This window comes from Pezoporus flaviventris, unplaced genomic scaffold (assembly GCF_033815535.1).
Source record: "Pezoporus flaviventris isolate CSIRO_AGI_PZ_B2104156 unplaced genomic scaffold, CSIRO_AGI_Pfla_v1 ptg000093l, whole genome shotgun sequence".
Lineage (NCBI taxonomy): Eukaryota > Metazoa > Chordata > Aves > Psittaciformes > Psittacidae > Pezoporus > Pezoporus flaviventris.
Genome location: NW_026892641.1, coordinates 253,889 through 273,545, shown reverse-complemented (window position 1 = coordinate 273,545; position 19,657 = coordinate 253,889). Strand labels below are relative to the sequence as shown.

The 19,657-nt window shown below is 46.7% G+C and overlaps 1 protein-coding gene across 5 annotated transcripts in view; it reads right to left on the bottom strand.

Moving 5' to 3' along the window:
- The window catches only part of FLI1 (Fli-1 proto-oncogene, ETS transcription factor), a 79,279-nt gene that overhangs the window by 26,334 nt on the left and 33,288 nt on the right, over positions 1-19,657 (bottom strand). For 4 of the 5 annotated variants that reach the window (XM_061476114.1, XM_061476115.1, XM_061476117.1 and 1 more), the window contains 2 exons: positions 8,211-8,422; positions 1,180-1,334 (listed from right to left, as the gene is read on the bottom strand). In XM_061476114.1, coding sequence (XP_061332098.1) covers positions 1,180-1,334; positions 8,211-8,422 — 367 coding nt within the window. Of the gene's footprint in view, positions 1-1,179; positions 1,335-8,210; positions 8,423-16,243; positions 16,267-19,657 lie in introns of those variants that run through there. The other variant, XM_061476113.1, reaches the window with a different exon arrangement.

Sequence of the window (19,657 nt, the reverse complement as noted above, 5' to 3'; positions counted from 1 at the left end):
CCCTCTAGGCAGATCCTAACAACAACTTAAATGCTACTTTGAGATTTGCTGTCAATCTTTTATTGCCTTCTCTTCACTACATTCAGTTCAAGCTTTTCCTTTTCATCCTAAATGGCAACCAAATGCTTGGGAATTGTCATCTGTTCATGGTCAAGCCACGATCAGAAAACGGAGCTAAATTCCACGAGTACATTTCTTTCTGCCAACATCTGTTTGAATCAGCTACAATCCTTGGTGAAACCCTCACAACACTGGCTGAGAAAAGCTGCACCCCTTGAAAGCAGTGGATGTTCCGGTAGAGCTTGGCTCATAGCATCTCCCTTGCTGGCAAGTTCCTGGGTTAGCCTGAATCTATCTGTGGTGTTTATAACCTTTGCAGGGAAAAGACTTCCTCTAGTTCCAGTTCCACCAGTTGTCTGCCACAGCAGCTCTCATCCTCGACTATCCAAATGTATCAAATGCATCCTGCCAATTGAAGAGAGCAGATGTGGATATTACATACAGAGCGCTGCGCAGGAATGTTTCTGTGGAACACGTTTTGGAAGGATAATGCAGTTCCTGCTAAATACGTTTTTTCTGGTTTTCTACTTCTAACAAGAAAAGAAAACAAAATAGCTCCTTTTGAATCAATGTGACACGAAAGTGCATCTGGATCCTGCAGAGCACCATGGGAGTTAGAATTTGAGTCTACTTCATGCTTATTCTTGCCTCTTTGATCACACTACACATGTCCCGGGAAGCAGATTCTCCTCTAACACATGACGGGAGTTGGATTTGGTTCCACACACCAAAACAACACTTCAGTCCAGAAAAAAAAAATGGAAGAAGAAGCAGCAGTAATCATCCATTTCTTATGCAGAGCATATACTGGGACACAGGAAATTCCCAGTCCCTGGCACTGTTGAAGGCCAGGTTGGATGGGGCTTGGAGCAAGCTGCTCTAGTGTGAGGTGTCCCTGCCTGTGGCAGGGGGTTGGGACTGGATGAGCTTTAATGTCCCTTCCAAACCAAACCAGGCTGGGATTCTGTGATTCCCACTAGCCAGAAACTTCCTTACTTTTTACATGGTTTGTAAGAAAGAGCCTTCCTCAGAGAGTGGATAAACAAGCCTTATCTCTTCAGCTGGATATTGAAGTCATCGCAAGGAAATATGACACAAAGACTTTGATGCTGGTGGTACCTGCTGGGACAATGACTCTCCTCTCGTTGGTGGTCATGTTGGGAGGAGGCCCATTCTTCTCGTCCATGTAGGTGCTGTAACTCATGGGGCTGGACTCTGTCCCTCCTCCGACGAGCTTGCTGCATTTGTTCACACTACAGTCTACGGGGGACTCCCTGAAATGTGAAAGGAAACAGATGACTCATCATTATTATGCCCCTTTCATCATAACAGAAGGAGGTTTGGGTTATGGAAATGGCAGGTCTATCAGTTACATTCCTCACTCCCTCTCTATCCTTTATCACTCAGCTTCATTTTAGCAACCGTTTAGGTATAGCCTGATGCTCCTAGGAGCCCTTGTTGGACCTTAATGCTTTTGCATTGTGTTAAAAACAGCCCCGCACACCTTCTTTCTGTGGAGTCTATCAAGTGACAGAAAGGCTGTACTGCCCACTTCACAACCCATGTGCAGAGCTAACCATAAATAAAGATACCCCTTCCCTTCCTTTTGTTAACAAAGAACACAAAACACCCACACCAAAATGACAGGGTAGTCACAGGAGAATACAACCATATTAGCATGGTAACTCAAGAGTCACACTTATACAGGGCTGCATCTTGTCTGTTCTGAGCACTGAAACAGTCCCAGGCTTGTCTGCTACTTGGATAGGAAATCCACACAGCTTAGGTGCCTTAGGCATGAGTCAGGGACTTCAGACCACAGAAACAGTGTACAAAAAAGGCTCTGGCCCCAGTTTTACTTCTGAGGTGATGGAGTGATGAGGAGGGAACATTTAACAACTCAGGTGGCACTGTGCTAAGAGCTGGACTACACACAGCCCCTTGGCAAGCAGGAGGCTTTCTCTGTCCTGCTCTGGGAGAATTATGAGCCTCCGAACCACAGACAGGGAGCACAGATTTTGTTTTTCTCCAGCTGCAGTACTAGGTCAGGCTTTTAGCTCTAGGGTCACTTGAAAGACCAGTCTACAGCCTGCCACATGCACACAGCGTGTTAAGAAGGTACCAGGGAAGAGCAGCGTTATTGCAAGGGTGCATTAGCGTGCAAGGCTGAGGCTAAGTGAGCCCAGAGCCCAGATCCAGTGCAGTTTAGTCCACCTCTTTAATGGCACAGCCACCCTTCTTCTCTGGCAGCAGCAAAGTGGCTTGGGAGGAAAGCATTTGCTGAAGGGTAAGAACTACGACAGCGCACCAGATCCCACCCTCTGAGTTCAGCTGGCAAAGCCTCCACGTTTGGACACTAAACAAATTTGTTTCTTAATCTGAACTGGGGGGGGGTGAGAGGGAGAAATTACTGAGATTCAGTTATCATGGCTGGGAGATAAATGCTCCACCGAGATATTCTGAGGCAGATGGTAATTTTTTCCTCATGTCTTACTGAGGGAATGTTGCTTGAAAATGGAAATAAGATGTATAACTTACACATGTTCGAATTTAAGGTTTTACTATTTCGCCTACTGTTTTTCCAGGCAGGGAACCAAAATCCGCCTTCAGAGAGGCAAACTGCTGAAGTTTTAATGTCCCCGTGGCAGCCAGAGGAGAGTCTGAGCAACTGCAGGGACACCGGGGTTTTCACAGGGAATGTGATCATTTCTAACTCCCTGCTCAAATACTTTGTGTCAGGTGTTAAATGCTGCCTGTACTGGCAGAGAAAAAGCCCTGGAGCAGCACAAAGGTTCTTATTCTTTCCTGAGGTACAGCCTGTCCTGAGAAGACTTGGTGAAACGGCACGAGCATCCATGCTTTGAGGTGTCAGCCTGCTGGGCTTAGTGCTCAGTGTGCCCAGGAGGTGACCAACCTCCTCGCCTGGCCTGCCTGGAGACCAGCTGTGACGTTAAATGGTGTGGGCAGACCTCAGCACACACACACAGCCCCGCATATGGATTCCCACCTACCTTTGGGATGAAGTGGTCCCTCCTTCAGACACAACAGTAAGCACTTGGCAATGACCTGCTGTCCCTCTTTTGGGGGGGTTGCTCTCACCACCCTGCTCTATAATTACATTCCCCTGGAAAATAACCCCCACAGTTGAAATCTGCAATATTTACCCCCCTCCACCCTGCAGTCCTGCATTCAGCTCTGAGACCTGTTGGAGCAAGTCCAGAGGAGGCCACGGAGATGCTGCGAGGGCTGGAGCAGCTCTGCTCTGGAACCAGGCTGAGAGAGCTGGGCTGGGGCAGCCTGGAGAAGAGAAGGCTCCTGAAGGGGAGACCTGAGAGCAGCTCCAGTGCCTGAAGGGGCTGCAGGAAACCTGGAGAGGGGCTTGGGACAAGGGCCTGTAGGGACAGGCCAAGGGGAATGGCTTTAACCTGCCAGAGGGGAGACTGAGATGAGCTCTTAGGCAGAAGCTCTTCCCTGTGAGGGTGCTGAGGCGCTGGCACAGGGTGCCCAGAGAAGCTGTGGCTGCCCCATCCCTGGCAGTGTTCAAGGCCAGGTTGAGCTTAAGATCCCTTCCAACCCAAACCATTCCATGATTCTATGATATAATGCTCATACCAAACTATAGGATATGTCCGGACCCTCAGACAATGACATCTTCTGAAAAGCTTACCCGCCTATCATGGTTTCCAGTGGCATGAAATGACACAATATGCAAAGCCCGCAGGGATCTTGGTTGTCTCTGCTCTCTCTGCATGTGACTGATAGAGAAGAGTCACAGAAATAACACCAACACTGTAGGATGTCTCCTCAGTGGTTTTGTGATGGTTTTTCACCCTGCAGACTCTTGGCTTGGCAGTTAGGACCCTGCCAGTCCTCTGCCTTGCCCTGTATGTCTCAGCAGCCAAAATCAGACAAACAAGTATCAGAGTCAGATCTGAAATGAAGTTTTAGGGACTGAGGGGCCCTTAGCAAACCCTGATGTAACACTGTGGCAAGAGAAGCCACTCTGTTAAGCATACAGGACATTAAATGTGCTCCAGGTACCAGATTAATCCTGGACTTTTCACAGGGACTTCAGGTTTTCAAGTGGCTGCACATGCTGGACCTGCTCAGAGCAGAAAACATTGCAGAGCTACTAAGATAAATGTATATAAGCTGCTTTCACAAGATCTCTTGAATACATTCACTGTGGCAGTGACAGAGTCCAAGGAATATGAAGCAGGACTCATTCCTACTGTCCTTCCAAAGACTCCGTACCAGCAGTTCCAGTAGCAGTCTCTAGGGATGTCAAGAGCTTGGTGTTTTGCGAAAGTTTATGCTAGGCTGGCCAAAATGGACAAGCAGCTAGCCTGGCACTGACTAATAAATCCTGTGTAAAGCTGCAGCCTTCTTCCAGATACCTGGAAAGAAAACACTTAACTATCCTAGGCAGGGCCTCTGTCTAGGAGTCACCTTTAGCTTTCATTCAAAAGAGCAGAAGAAGGGATTACAGTGATTTCTGAACCAGACTAAGCTGCCATCAGTGGGCTATTTCTCCTGCTGCTCTCTATCTCTTTCTTCCTATCCTTTCATCCCTCCTGCCTTTCCATCTTATATTTATCTTAAAGCTCCCACTTGCTGGTCTAAGTCCCCATTTGGTCACCTCTGCTTTAACCTTTACCCTTGAAATTCCATTTTAATGTTGGGGGTTTGTTCGGTGAAGGAAGGAACAGACATACTGTGATTCTGCCTGCAGTGCCCTCTTACAGGGCACGGAACAGAGCTACCAGGGCAGAACCACAGCTCCTCGAAACTTGCATTTAGGCACGCTTTAACCTGCCTCTCATCCCACTCTCATGGGGAGGTTCACTCTGAAAAACACCAAGTCTGCAGAAGGAAGGGACAGCTGTGACAAGGATGGGAAAAGACACACAGGTCAAGTCAAGCTGCACGAGGAAAGCCCAGAGGCTCAGTCACATCTAAAGGAATCATGGTTATCGCATGCAGGTAAATGCAAACAGGCGGCTGGGGACTGGGAGAACCCAGCGGATCCCACTAGAGGGCTCACACGCTGCTTAAAGGGGATTTTTATTCTAGACATCGTAGATGGTCCCTTTGTTCTGTTTTGAGCACGTTATTGGGGCATAAAAATAGTTCTGACATCCTTGAACCTGAGATTTATTTGAATGTGCTGAAGCAAGAGAATGTCTCCAAAGCGTGTGCAAACTTTAATCAGGGTTTTTCTAAATATTCACTGGAATTTAAAATGGGAAAGATTGTTTTGTTTTAAAAAACAGGAATTATTGTGTTTCTATCACAAAAGCATCTAGAGGGCCCAAGAGAAATCCAGGCCTAGTCTGTTGGGAACTGCACAATGCAGGAGACAGATCTTTCCCTGAATATGCTATAAAATAACCCAGCAAAGAATAAGGATTGCACACCATGCTTCCAGTTCCCAAATGGATGCACAGAGAGATGGATGGTAGCCGAATATCTTGCAGTAAACCCATGGAAAAGCTGGACTTCTACTTTTAGTCTGCTATGAATGCAAAACCATTTCCCTTTCCCAAAGCCTAAGGGGGTGAAAGAAGCATGAGGACTCTAAGTTTTCCATGTTGGATTTTAACTGCCTTGTGTTTGGATCACTCTGAAACACAAAAGCAGCATTGGGTTTTGTTCTGAGCAAGCAGCTGTCTCTAAAGGCAACAGCAGATTTTGAGGCCACACACTGCATCTACTGCTGAATCTTGTAATAATACACAAGTCTCATCTTCTGCCCTAAAACACAGACCCCTGCCTCTGCCTGAACATCCCCTGTACACAGCCAGTATGCAGTTATCTGGGATATTCATTCCAATTTGGGAGAAAACCAGGAACACCTGACATGGGGTAGAAAGCTGGTGAGGATTTCCATGTTGTTTAGCCTGCAAAACAGGCTTGGAGAGGTTCTTCGAAGACTCCTTCTCCCACTGTTCTGAGGACCAAACCAACTCATCACACTATTACCTCCTGGCAGTCAGACCTGCTTCTGGCTGCTAAGAGAATCTGGACACTGTCCCTTACTTCCTTCACTGCCAGGTTTCCTACAGCTTTATCACTCCCTAGAGTACATAAACCACTCTTTCAACAAGCAGAAAATGCTTCAAATACAGGTGAAACATAGAATAAAGGCTGCTCCCTCTAATGAGGCAGCTGGAACCCGCTAAGAGAGCGTGCTTGAAAAACAAGAGAGAGAAGGAGAGGCACAGAAAGAGGGAGGGGGAAGAGGTTTTGTTATTCACTCTGCACTTTGAGTTCGTTTGTATTGAGGTTGGTGTTTGCCTCTCAGATGGTTTTGCCAGGCAGCTGATGGGCGGAGGGACAAGCAACCAGAGTGGTCCAATCCCTAACAATGAACTGTGATGGACATGCAGGGAAAGGGCAAAGTTTTAGCCATGAAGAGGAGAGGATGGATAAGTCAGATGAACATTCTCATTTCTTGGGGGGATTGGAGCTCTTGTGCTAAAATGGTGTCAAAGGCAAGAATGGAAGCTATTTTGGTGCTTGGTTCTGACATTCAAAACAGTCTTTTCTCCTTTTCTAACAGGTTGAGAAGTTGTTACCCCTCTTTTAGAGAGACTGAGGACACTTGGTTTCTGCCTAAGAATCTTGCAGTCTTGAGCAAGCCCAGGAAGAAGGATTTCCTTTCTGAAAACTTCCTTTTCTTTCTAAATGCACTTCTGAAGGGCCTTTCTCCAAGGGCATCAGAGCGCTTCCAGTTGTTAATGGGGCAGTTGGTCAAAGTGGTATTATTGCCCTTTCTTTCTGAGCAGATGAGGAAATCATAACACAAAGATCACAACAAAAAGACTGTGTTATCCAGGGATGGTGTTTTTCTGGAAAGAACTGATTTTCCCATGTTTCAGCCCCAATTCTAAGCTAGGAAACACTAGTGCAACAATCCATGTAGTTCTTATGAAGTAATCCTAAGGTACAACCAGGGCAAGATCAAATTCAGACTGCAAATGATCACCACCAAAGACCAACTGTCACAAAGATCTTTATCGGATAGTAAAATCAGCATCTACTGTATACTTACTAGGAAGAAAAACATGCTGCTATTTGAAGTCTTTAACACCAGCATCTCGCTATAGAACCCTGAAAGTGCAAGGCTGCTTTCTGTTTCAAACTCTGCACTTTGCTGGCTTCTCAGAAACCAGGAAAATAGGCTGTTGCAGAAGCCCTAAGCTAACCCTTACTCAGAAAAGCCCTCAATTGTTCAACTGTCCTTGTACAAACGTTAGAGGTACAAAGGTGACTTTGAAGTTAAAATCAAATTTAAAAGTAAAAGGAACTCCAAAGCTAATGCTAAAAAAGCAATTTCTGCACCTAGAATTTTGTCCAAGAAGGTGACATTCATTTCCAAGGCTTTGGACTTGTAAAAATGTCCTTAGAAGAGAGAATCTGAGCTGTGACAATAAAATGTTATCAAGTCTTCAAATTTATCGTTGAGCAGCAAAATGATCCATCTCCCTCAGCACTCAGTACAAATGATGGGGGGCAGACCTACATCTTTGCCTGTAGATGATACATCGTAACTGGCATCCCCTTGATGCTCAAATCTACTCCTGAGCTCTGTTTCACCAGTGGCCACACATATTCACATCAACGCCATGGGTATGTGCCTTTTGTTTTGTTACACCTCATAGGCTGCCATGAAGGACCTCAGTCTCCACTTTTTCCCCTTCTCCATCACATAGCTCTCCAGTTTCCCATGGCTGCTTCTGCCCTGGTGGAGCACAAATCTAGTTGGAGATGCAATAAGGAGTGCCCTTCCACTAGCTTCACTCTGGAGCACTGCTATAAACACCATCTATTACCGCATGACTCCATCCTCAGGAGCTCCTTGAACCATGGCACATTTGTGGGATGCTGAACTAAGTGATGAAATGTGTGATTTACAGCAGTGTCTGCAGCATGAACTCTGTCCTGTCCCAGTCTGTGCAGCGTTCATGGAAACTGGCAGGGCTGCATGATGCAGAACTGCAAGAGCAAGATCTGCAGGCCATTAGTGACATTCCCAGGGATACGGTCCTACACAAAGAGTGGAGTGTTGATGTGCAGGACAAGAGCACGAATGGACGATACCAGCTTTGCTTTTACGTAAGGGTGAGCAGATGCGGAAAGCTCCTTACCTCGATCCATTCATGTGGTCATATTCCCTTTTTACATTGACCCGGACGGGCTGATTAATCCACTCCTGCTGGGGAGGCAGAGGGTTGATTTTGTGCGGCTGGCCATAGTCAGGGTTCCCTGAGGCTGTCATGTCTGCCTTGGGGAGGTGAGTGGCAGCGCCGTACGTGGAGTCAAAGAGGGACTGGTCGTCGCTCACCACCGACAGAGCCTCCTGAGGAGAAAGAAGAACCGAGTGCTCAGAGCCATGACTAAACCAGTAACTCCACTCTTAGTCTCTCTTTGAGCTGGTGAGCACCTGCAAGGGCCCCACAGCTGCCCAGCGCTGTCTGAAATTGCCATCTGCCAGGATTACGTATTGAATCAGATCCTTTGGGGTCCATTAACCCCTATGCAAAACCAGTGGGCTGCTTTGAGAGCTGCAGTGCTGCTCTGGGAGGGGCAGAAGTTAACTTCTGCAAAGAGGAAAGGTGGCTGCTTGGTGGTGCACCATTCTCATTGCTTGCTGTAAGCAGCTTCATAGTTACCTGCCCACCTGCCCACACTTGCTGGTCCAAAACCAACCAGAGATATGTGCATCATGGAACCGTTCTGGAGTGTCACTTGAAGGTCTATACATCTGCTTTCAGAGGGTTCTGTGTGGTGTTTATGTTTTGAGGTTACTAGTGAAGGAGAAGCAGTCAGCACAGGTCAGATATGGGTGTTAGTGGTGGGGCAAAGAATGCATTACTTGACACTTTTTGTTTGTTTTGTGGGAAGTGTAGGACTGGTGAGTTACCAAACTGCGCATTTCTAGAAATGCTTAAAAACAGGAAATTGTTCTCCTTTCTGGTTTTGCTTTTTTCCCCCTGCAGAAATTCCAAATGTTAACAAAAAGTTTTGACTATCAATTTCCTCGTGTTGATGTGCTTGGGTTTTGTAAATGGAGCATGCCAGGCTCATAAAGGCTTTGGCACAGGCCTGCCTTATTCAAAGTGCATCTGACAAGGTCTGCATGTTCTTTATGGAGCTGAGTTAACCGCACATAACACAGCTGCCATTATGGCTGGCAAGCCAGAAACTGAACGAGGAACCTCCCAAACTAAAAGCACACACGATTTTAATGTGAGTTAATGGAGCAGACCTCCAAAACAAAGGAAGCAACAGACTCACCTCTTCTGCAGACTGAACATTCAAAAGACCCTTAACACTGATGTGGGTGAGGTGGTAGGTTACCCGGGAGCATCCAGACCCTGTCTTTGCTTTGAAAGCTGGTGTGCTGCTAAACCCTCAGTGCTCAAAGCTCACAAGACACGGCCCAAATCACGAGCTTTTAGAAACAATAAATGATTGCAAATTCTTTCATAACCAGCGAGGGAAACAGAAAATCTTACAGCTTAGAACAGTGCAGCTGCTGGAATCCTCCGATTACACGAGAATCTAAGTGCAAATCAGATATTACCAGGCTCATGATATCATCACAGAAAATGTCAATAGCTGGAGTCTCTACTGGGTAAACATGAGAATCCCTCTCAGCTTGAAATTAACCCACTTCGAAAGAGTCAGGTCAGTGCTCGGCATTCAGAAACATCAGCACTTTTCCAGCCCTGATCTCAGATCACGTAACCAAACCAAATAAGCCTCAAATGTAAGTGGCCTGACTAATGTTGAATTCGGAGGAGCCCTCCGACATCTGTGCCCGTCCTGCTGAAGTCTGCTGTAAAACCTCTCACACTGATGAGCAGAGATGGACACAGCCTTTACACAACAAAAAGGAGAGCTTCTACCCTACTGCCTGATGCGGTGGGTTACAAGGAGTGCAGACCATGTTCAACCTCTCCAGCAGCTTCTTCTGCTATAATGAGAGTGAGCAAAGCAGTAGAAGGTGCTGGAAGAAGAATTTCCATGTGGTGTGAGCCTGTATGATCACAGCCTCGTGTCAGAAACTCCTTAAAGAGGCTGAGATTATCTCCAGGCTACAAATTTGGCCTGTGTAGAAAGGAACAAGAGCACAAGATCTTCTGGTGATGGCTCTGCCTTTCCATAAGAGGTAAGCCTCGCTGCTTCTCTGGCTGACTGAAGTCAGGATGTCAGGCAGGGGTTCCTAAATGACACATCTTCTGTACATCCCGCTTCCTCTCAGTACAAAAAAGGTGGGGTTCCCCACACTATGGCAGTAGGCGGTAGGTGAACCCCAAATACCCACGGTGCTGGACTGAGTTACGACTCTAGACCCAGTCTCAGCTATGCGTCTTTCTGGTCAGAGGCAAGGAAACCATGCCACTGCCAAGTCATGAGATAAAGTATTTATATGTTTGGGTTTGGAGATTTCCAGTCTAAAAATACACACAAAGATGGGGTTTTTAGGGAAACACCACCTGGGAAAACACTTTTGCTGCCTAAAGCCATATCCCTCCCCCAAAACCAAAACGACCCACCCTAAGGAACAACCCTGGTCTAGGATCAACGATTAGGTCTGCATCCAAGTATAACTATCTTCAAATACACAAGCAAGTACACACTTTTCTCTCATATACAGTGTATCTGATGGAGAAGTCTGCCTCCTCAGGTAAGGATCTTCCTTGAAAGCCAGACCTGCAATGCCCTGCCTATAGCAGCAGCTGGTGCTAATGGGGATCATGGCAATCTCATTGCCAGGCAGGGAGCATTTTGCTTCTTGTGTGCAGACTGCAACCTGTGGCACTCAGGAGAAGCAATTCAAACGTGATGGCTGCCATCAGGGCACTCTCAAGCAGTTACTGAACCAGGAATGGCTTGAATTAAACCCCTGAGTGAGTTACAGCCACAAAAGCTACAGACTGGAGGTTCTGGGGGAGCTGAAGGCACACAGAGCAGATCAGGCTGAGATAGTGGCTTGTAACACCTGCTTACAGCGGGGTCCTGCATCCAAATAGCAAACAAGCACTGCTGATTGCATACAAGGGAAGTTGGGTGGCACAATGCCAGTCCCTGCAGCAATCAGCTTCTCTGCGGTGTGTACATGTAGGGCTCAAGAGAAAAACAAAGGGGTGGCAAGCAACATGTAGCCTTTAGCTGGCAGGGTTGGGGTATGGGGACCACTCAGATAAGGTCCCAGCAATGAGGACTACCTCTCTGGAGGAGGACAGGGCTTGCCTGGCCCTGCAGACCCAGACAGGGACTGCGTACAACCTCCCTTGCACTCACTATCTGCTTGGCTAGCCTCAGCTTTGAGGGACTAGTCTGCTCAGGAAGTGGCTGGCTTTAGCTCTAGCTGAGGAAGAGATCAACAGTTAAACTGAATACCAGAGGGCAAATGTCTATTCCCTGGAATCTATCCCCTGGATGCAAGAGCTGTGTAGTCTTTGGTGACGGGCAACTGGGAAAACACGTGGAGGTGTTAAAGGTGCTAACATAACCTAACCAGACAGGCCACAGCTCGCCAGGGTTCCCCCTGTGCTGCTGCCTCCTGGGCTGTGTCCTTGAGCTGGCCAGACTTGACTCTGAGACAGGGGTCTTGTGTGTATTATTCTGGCATATATGTTACATTATATTGCCTCTGGGAATAGGCTAGCTTCAGTTTTTCCAGTTTTTAATCACATTCCTGGCATAAATGTGGCAAGTCCCGTCTATGGCAGCTTGCAGCACGGCAATAGGCAAGTTCAAGGCGCTGTGAAGCACAGCCCCAGGCTCCGCAGGGCAGCCATGCTGAGCCACCACAAATGAAAGGCTCCCATTGCCGTGACACAGAAACAGCTCTCAAAGAGCTGGCACACACCTCTGGATCCCTTGGCCATGCGATACGGCCATTATTAATAACAGTTTATAGTTGTAAAAGGTTGAATTTGCAGTTTTAACTTCTTTTACAGGAGCCATCTAGCCCCAGGTGCCAGGTCTCAGTGCCACAGCAAGGTGAGGTACACTTTGATTGCATCCCTGAGTGCTGCAAGAAAGCCAGTCTGTCCTGCTAGTCGCATGGTGGGGAGGATTGACCGCCCACTAAAGCTTCAAGCAAGTTATCCTGCTTCCTAACTGTGGGATGGAGATGGCATGCAAGCTTTAGTGTAAGTTTTCACTTAGTTAATGAACTGAGTAGGACGTTTGAGCCCACATATGAACAGAATGGATCAGAGAAACAGCCCCTAGGTAAAAACCAGGGGCAACTGTTCAATGCGAACCTGTGAAACATGGTTTACCTGGATGTCCTTCCCCTTCACAGTCCCTAACACAGTCTTTGTTTCGCTAATGACTGTGCTAATAATAGACCTAGCCCCAGTATATCCTAATGTCCTCACTAACCTCTAGAGGTTTGCCTTGGATAAAGCCCCTAAAAGCTCAATCTTTTAACCTTATCCAAAGTTCCCTAGCAAGGAAAGCTCCCTAGAAGCCCCTTGGATTGAGCAGTAGGAGAAGAGTCATGAAAACAAGAGCTGGTGAGGTGAGAGTAGTCAGTGCTTTCATTCCAGGTATAACCCAGCATCTGCAGCAACAGCTTTTCCCAGGTGCATGCAATGCCTTTTCACTGAATATCGACTTTGAGCTCTTTACATTCACTTTTCTGGCCATAACCACATTTAAAAGGCATCACAAAAGATCAAAGGTTCATCCTCCTCCACAAAGTCTTACTTAGAAGAAAATGCTGAATACCTTGAACCCTCATTTCATGCATGGAAAGATAACTCCCACCTCCAGAGCGGTGACTTTTTCCTTCCCTAGTCCTGTGACAAAATCACTCCTGAAATAGTTTTGTAAAGACTATGTTACTGACACAGACCCACCATCAGAAGAGCCCATGAGTACAATGGGAAACACCAAAATCGGAGGTGCCAGCAGCAACCAGTCTTGCACATAGCTTGAGGTTAGGACAGAGGATCTATTCCTTGAATAGAAATGACTTTGGCACTGCAGTTTTACAAGTCAGCACTTCTGCTGCCAAAATCTCATACAGGCAGAAAAGAGATAACATCAGACTTACAAGAAAATGAGTCAAATATAAAATGTAAAAGGGAGCTGAGTCTGTGTTGATCTCAGAGCAGCAAATTCAGAGGGACTGGGCACTGAACTAGGAGGCAGGAAGGCAGTGTTATTGCCAGCCCTGCTCTTGATCTTTGGCATAACCTTTAGCGATGCATTCCCCTGTCTGTGCCTCATTTTCATCAAATCACATCCCAGTCTGGATTGAAGAGACCTTACACCTTCCTTACACCTTCCACTAGAGCAGGTTGCTCCAAGCCCTGTCCAACCTTGAACACTGCCAGGGATGGGGCATTCACAGCTTTTCTCCCTTCAGTCCTCTGTTGTCCTGCCCCATGCATGCACTGTGGGGCACAGAGCCTCGTCCAGTGCTGTTACTGGAACACAAACAGGAATCATTTGGATAATTCAAAGCAAGGCTTGATGCAATACCACACTTTAATCTATCCAGTCTTTACAATGCACCTAACCAGACCAAAAAGGAATCTGCAGCTTTTTCAGCACACTTTCCTTGAGGTTTGCTCATGCTGCTCCACCTTCCTTGCAGGATATTATGTGACTGGTACAGGGACTCCACATAACTCCCCCTAGAAAATTATAATCATAGGCATTTTATTGCCAACAACCACAATCCAATCTCATGCCCTTCACAATCAATTTAAGGCCTGTTTCTCCAGTGGAGGTTTTGTGGGCTGCAGCTAGCACCAGAGATCCATCATAACCCTATAGTGAAAACAGCAGGCTGAGAGCCATCGCTGCCAAACTGCATCACTCTGTACCTCTTCTGTCAGCTCTGCAGCATTGCACAATGACCAACCACATTTCTGTTGACAGCATTTTCCAGCTGAGCCGATGGTATCCGGGTTGTGGCAACCAGAATGCTGGTAATCCTGCTGCAGAGCTGTCCCTGCCCTGAGGAGGAGGAGGGATGGGGGAGATAGAGTCTTGCTTTCCCTGCTGCAGCAAGAGTAAAGATCAAGAGGGCAGTGTACTTTTAAGACTGTGTCAAAGCTTCTGCAGATTTGAGGCTTTCTTTGTGCATAAAGGAGGGGTTTCATTTAATCCTTGTGATGACATCCTACACTGCAGTAATTTTGCTCTTACTCTGTGCTGAGGACTTGCTCAGAACTACAAAGCAGGTCAACTAAATGCACAAACTGCAACACCAGCTTTCCTTAGGTGCCTTTCTTTCAGTTTCCACCCAGACTAGTGCACCGAAGCAAAATATGGCAGTCTTAGAATACAGCATCATGTCTTCACAATTCAGACAAATGGGAAACCACAATTTAGCAACTCATGTTAAGAGGAAACAAAGCAGGAATAAGATAGGCCTAAAGAGCAAAACCACACTGAAATCAGACAGCTAAGAAAGGTTTTTGCAAAATTTCTCATGAGGGAATACAGCTTTTTTTATGTTTGCATTCCCCATTTCCATGAAATTTCATGTCAAATGAATAAAAGAAAGCTGCTAAAATGAATGCTGCGTTATTTTGTTCTCAGGATCCCCCAAACCCGATTCAAAAAAGGAAAACTATTAAATCATGCTCAGCTACTTCACGTTTCAGAAAATCACTTGACTTCAAGCACGCGTTTCTAGGATCTGGACCAATGGCTTTTTTTCTCAGTCTAGACTTGACATAAATCAGCTCAGAGCCTGTTTTGGTTTGTTTCCAACAGGCTCAGTACCAAATGGGAATAACCAGGTCACAGTACTCCTCCCCAGCAAGCTGCTGCCTTAGGGCTGATCATAAGGAGGCTTAAGGGCAACAGCCCCATGGGAAGTCTCCAGGAGATGCCCCTGTGCACTCTTAGCACAGGACCAGGAGAGGAAGTGAAAAAAACAAACCCAACAAAAAGAACCTGCCCAAATTATTGCTGTGGCTTTTCCACCTGTTAATATGATGAAACCTGAGGCTGGAGAGACTGGATGTGTGTGATAGATGTTCACAGCTCCATCATGCAAGTTCCTAAATCCTGTAGGCGTGCTGCAGTTCTCCTTTAGAGAGAACAGCAGCTGTTCTTTGGAGCATGCAACATCCCTGCCAGTCCCCAGATGGGTTACCCACACCCCTGCACCTATAGAGAGGGGTTTTCCTAAGCACTCTGAACTTCTCTGGTGCTTCATGCCCTGCTGGTACTGATACACACTGGGAGCAACACATGAGGTGTGTGCCCATTAGCAGAGGAGGGGCAAATCACAGCTTCTGGCTTCTGTTCCCAGAAGTTTTGGGTGAATTCCTCCCTAGTTCTGCCACCCAAAACATGTGAGATGAATTAGGATGAGTACTGAACCTTGCAGGTAAACGTTCAGCCTGCTCAAAGTGCTGTAAAGCTTTGCCATTGGCGTGGCTTGAGCCAGGTTTCATTTTTTGGCCGATAATTTCACTACAAAAGGATTCACCTCCATGAATTAATCAACAGAACTCTGCTGAGGCGGGAGGTCAACGTGAGCTCTCAAAATCCTTTCCAAGCTGTATCATGTCTCCAGAAAATCAATGAGCCTTTGCCATGTATTAACACTCTCCTCAGCCAGTTTACTCTGCTTATACCATAGAATCATAGAAACCCAGACAGTGCAGGGACGGGGCAGCCGCAGCTTCTCTGGGTGTTCCAGTGTCTCACCGCCCTCACAGGGAAGAATATCTGCCTAATGTCCAATCTAAATCTCCCCTCTTTCAGCTTGAATCCATTCCCCTATGCTCTATATCACCACCGATCTCTGCCCACAGCTTTGCTGCTCCAGAGCTGCCCGTGCTCACTAGGAATAACTTGCCGCTACATGTGTGACTGCTTCCCATAGCTGGGCTGTCAAATCCACCTGGATCTACTTCACCTTCCTTTTAATTCTTTGCTTTCCTCACCCTTGTACAATAACGGGCTTGCACTGAGCAGCTGCGTTTGTAAACAGAGACACATGGATGTAACTATGTAACTGTGAACATACACACTCCAGTAAATATTATTATAGCGTTTTTATGGTCTTTGCCGCTGAAGACACATGGAGGAAAACTGCAAGATGGTTTCAGGGCCTGGCTCCCTGACAAACCCAAGCTATCCCGAGGAATAAATGCAGCCTACTGCTAGGCAGAAACCCTGTGCTGACCTCAGCTTTGTCCTGGAGCACCCACTCTCCTTGATGCAGCACCAGAGGCTGCTTTTCAGTGGCAGGTATCAGGAGTTTGCAGGCTGACCAAGCACATTGTTTCAGGAGGCTTGAGCTCCCTTCAAGCTGCATTTGCCTGTTGAGACAGTGCCACCGTTTCTCGCTTTTTGGAGGTACTTTTATTCGTACCAGAAACTGATTCTATAAAATCATCCTGCTGGGTTTGTTTTCTGCATGCAAAAAGCAATCAAATCTTTTCACTACAGATAATTCACCCTGGGAAGGAAAACAGTCAAATGAGAAACCCGAAAGCACTGCGGAGGGTATGCCACATCCATGTGCCTCCTCTTTCACAGGCTGCCCTGGAAAAGGATGTAAAGCAGAGTCTCAACAGTATAAAGGAACAGGTACAAGCACAAAATCCTGTCTTTTCAGGTAGGGTTCCTACTGGCAAAGCACTGTAAAAACCGTGTTCTCCCAGGAATTCCAGACCTGGGAGGTGGCAGCTTAGAGAGACACAAATATTTCAGGTTCCTCCAAGCTCTGAGTCACAGCTGCAGCAATGCCCATTCATTATTTTTTATTTCACTTTGATACCATTGTCCCAGTTACATTCACAAACACCGCACTCGTATCCTGTTTTGTTCCCTGACACCATTCCCTTCACAATCGCAGGAAGCCCATCAGGAAACATTCATCGGGTGCTGTTATGTTTCCATCCGCAGAGAACAAAACATGCACTTTCAGCCCAAGATGACTTATTCCAGACTAAGGAAAAACAACAGCATGAAAGAATCAAAGCAGAGTCTCCAGGAGAGCGCGCAGTATGTGCTTCTCCCCTGAAACAGGGGTAGGAGCCCAGAGCAATTCTCAAAGCCTCTTACCTAGGGAACGCTCAGCAGTGGAAAGGTTCAGCCAAAAGGAAATAAAAGGCATAATCCATCACTGACATCTACAGTGCATATTGCAAGGTCTGGACACTATATCAGAAAGGGCAAATACAAGTCCAAGGCAGTCCTGCAGCTGAATCCTTAACCAGATGTGGCTTGAGATCTCAAGTGTTAGGGCTCAAGTCTATTTGAGTTCTGGGTTTGGCCTCGGTCCCTGAGCTACGTTTGGATTAAATCTGTGTTCAGGGTCTCAGTGCTCATGATGCTCGGCGCATAAATTCAGTGCTCCAGCCCAGAGCTGGTTACTTAGGCATGCTGTCAAGCGTGCATCACACAGAGTACAGAGATAAGAGGAAATGGGGGAGGTGGTTCAGGACACATAAGAACCTATTTCTACCGCAAGAAGCATATGCAGGCACTTGATAGAGCCCTGTGAAACTGTTAGCTACCCCTTAACCAGAAAAAAGTGGCATTTACTGCAATGGACAAGTCCTGACCTTGAGGTTTTCAGAAGAGCCTGAAGTTACACAAATCACACTCCCATTTAGCAGAAGCTGGGAGCCACAGCCCCTTGAATCGCTCTGAAATATTTGATTTAAACCTCATGAGAGAGACCAGCCAAGAGAGGAGCAGTTAGAAACAGCGCTCAGACCAGGTTTTCCATTTTCTTTGCCAGCTGATGCCATCCATGCCCAGCTGAGCGCTTAATAAAGCCATGCATTGATGCCTCCTGCAGAATACCCAGCCTCTGCTGGCTCCTTATCCAGTTCCCAACTGGTCTCCTCCACTTGGCAGTGGAACTGAGGGCTGCCACCCCGCTGGGATGGCACAGATCTGTGTTTTTCTTGTGCACCGAGCCCAGCCCCTGTGGCTCCAGTGACGAGATTGTTTCTGCATACGCCTATAGGAAAAGCAGAGATTTTGTGAACAAGCCTGCTCGCAGCATTCCAAGGAAAACAGCTCCGCAGGATTACACTGAGATATTTTCTTTGTCAATCTCCATCGAGATATTTGAACAGGAAAAGCTGGTTTACACCAGTGGAAGTTCCCAGGGGCATTTGATTTCTTTACAAAGAAACACTGATGTTTTAATATCAGCGCAAGAGAAAGGTCCTGGAAGGATTCAGGGAGAGCCATCACCATTACCTCCTGGACAGAAAGTCCAAATCCCATCCTGGCACCTGGGCTGGAACCCAAAGTTAACACTACAACACAAAAAGGAGTCGACAAGGTGCTACTCTTCCTAGTGATTGGAGCATAACAGAGAAAAGGGTATCCTACCAACACTGCAATAGTTAAATAACTTCTGATGCCAAAACTTCAGCAAAGCCATTGCTGAAGACAAACGTACAGGCTACATTTTAGGAGCTGGAACTCTAAGGTGCCTTCCAACCCAAACCATTCTATGATTCTATGATAAATATATACATCTAACTCCATCACTGCTGTCACATCTACCAGACTCACTCAGCCTCCTGGCTAACTCCACCGCAAGAAGAGGTGAGAGAAAACACATAGTTGTGTTAATATCCCCTTTCCTCAGTTTCCCTATACGTATGATGCCTGACTCCAAAAGAGCTCAGATTTTGTGGAGTGCTCCATTGTCATCAGAAGAAGGAGGTCATAGAAGTAACAAGTAATATCCTAGGGCTAGACAAAACAAAACCTGTTCTCCTGGGAGGCTGAGCAAAAAACTTACCAAATCTCTTATCAGTAACCATTAACTGAAAGCCTTTTGGCTTTATCAGCATGGTTCTGAGAAGGGCTTTGGGCTTGGCTTAGATAAATGAGGTCTCTTGCTACTGCCACCTTAAGAAGTCTGCACCCAGGGATACTTATCCACACCTGTGAGATCTAATGGCTTGGTCCTGGCAAAGTAGAGCAAGGATCGAGTTCATGGCAGGGAGTTTGAAATGTTGTGGTGCAGGGGAAGCAGGCAGAGCAATTCAGTGCTAGAGCTTCAGGTAAGTCACTTAGCTCTGCATCCCAGACTTCTCCTCTGCTCAAGGTGATGCTACAAACATGTACATCCAAGGGCCAGTTTGGGGTGAGTGTCAGGATTCTGTCATCTCTAGGACCTTTGCTCCGATCTCGACATGATCCACGCTATCCCTGAGCAAGTTCCCACTTGCAGCAACTGAAGTGATGGTTTGGTTTGGTTTTTGAATGAAGATCATTAGCTCTGACTTGATAACTGTGCCATACAGAGCTGTCAGGCTCCTACCTTCATACCCAAGTGTCTAATAGACCAAGCCAGTATCTCAGAGGTGCCATGCAGACAGGTATGAGTTTCTTACACTAATTTCACAGCATGGGAACCAACACAAAGCAACCGAACACTCTGCTTAAAGTCATTTTGTAGCATGTAGCTAAACTAAGACCAGAACCCCAGGCCCCCCCAGAAGGTCACTTTCCTATGGAGGACTGCTTCCAATGCTTGCTGCAATAACTGCAGTAAGTTTTCCTTTTGCTGAAGAGTTTTTTACCCTCAAATCATACTAATGTAAATAAGAAGCAGGCCCCT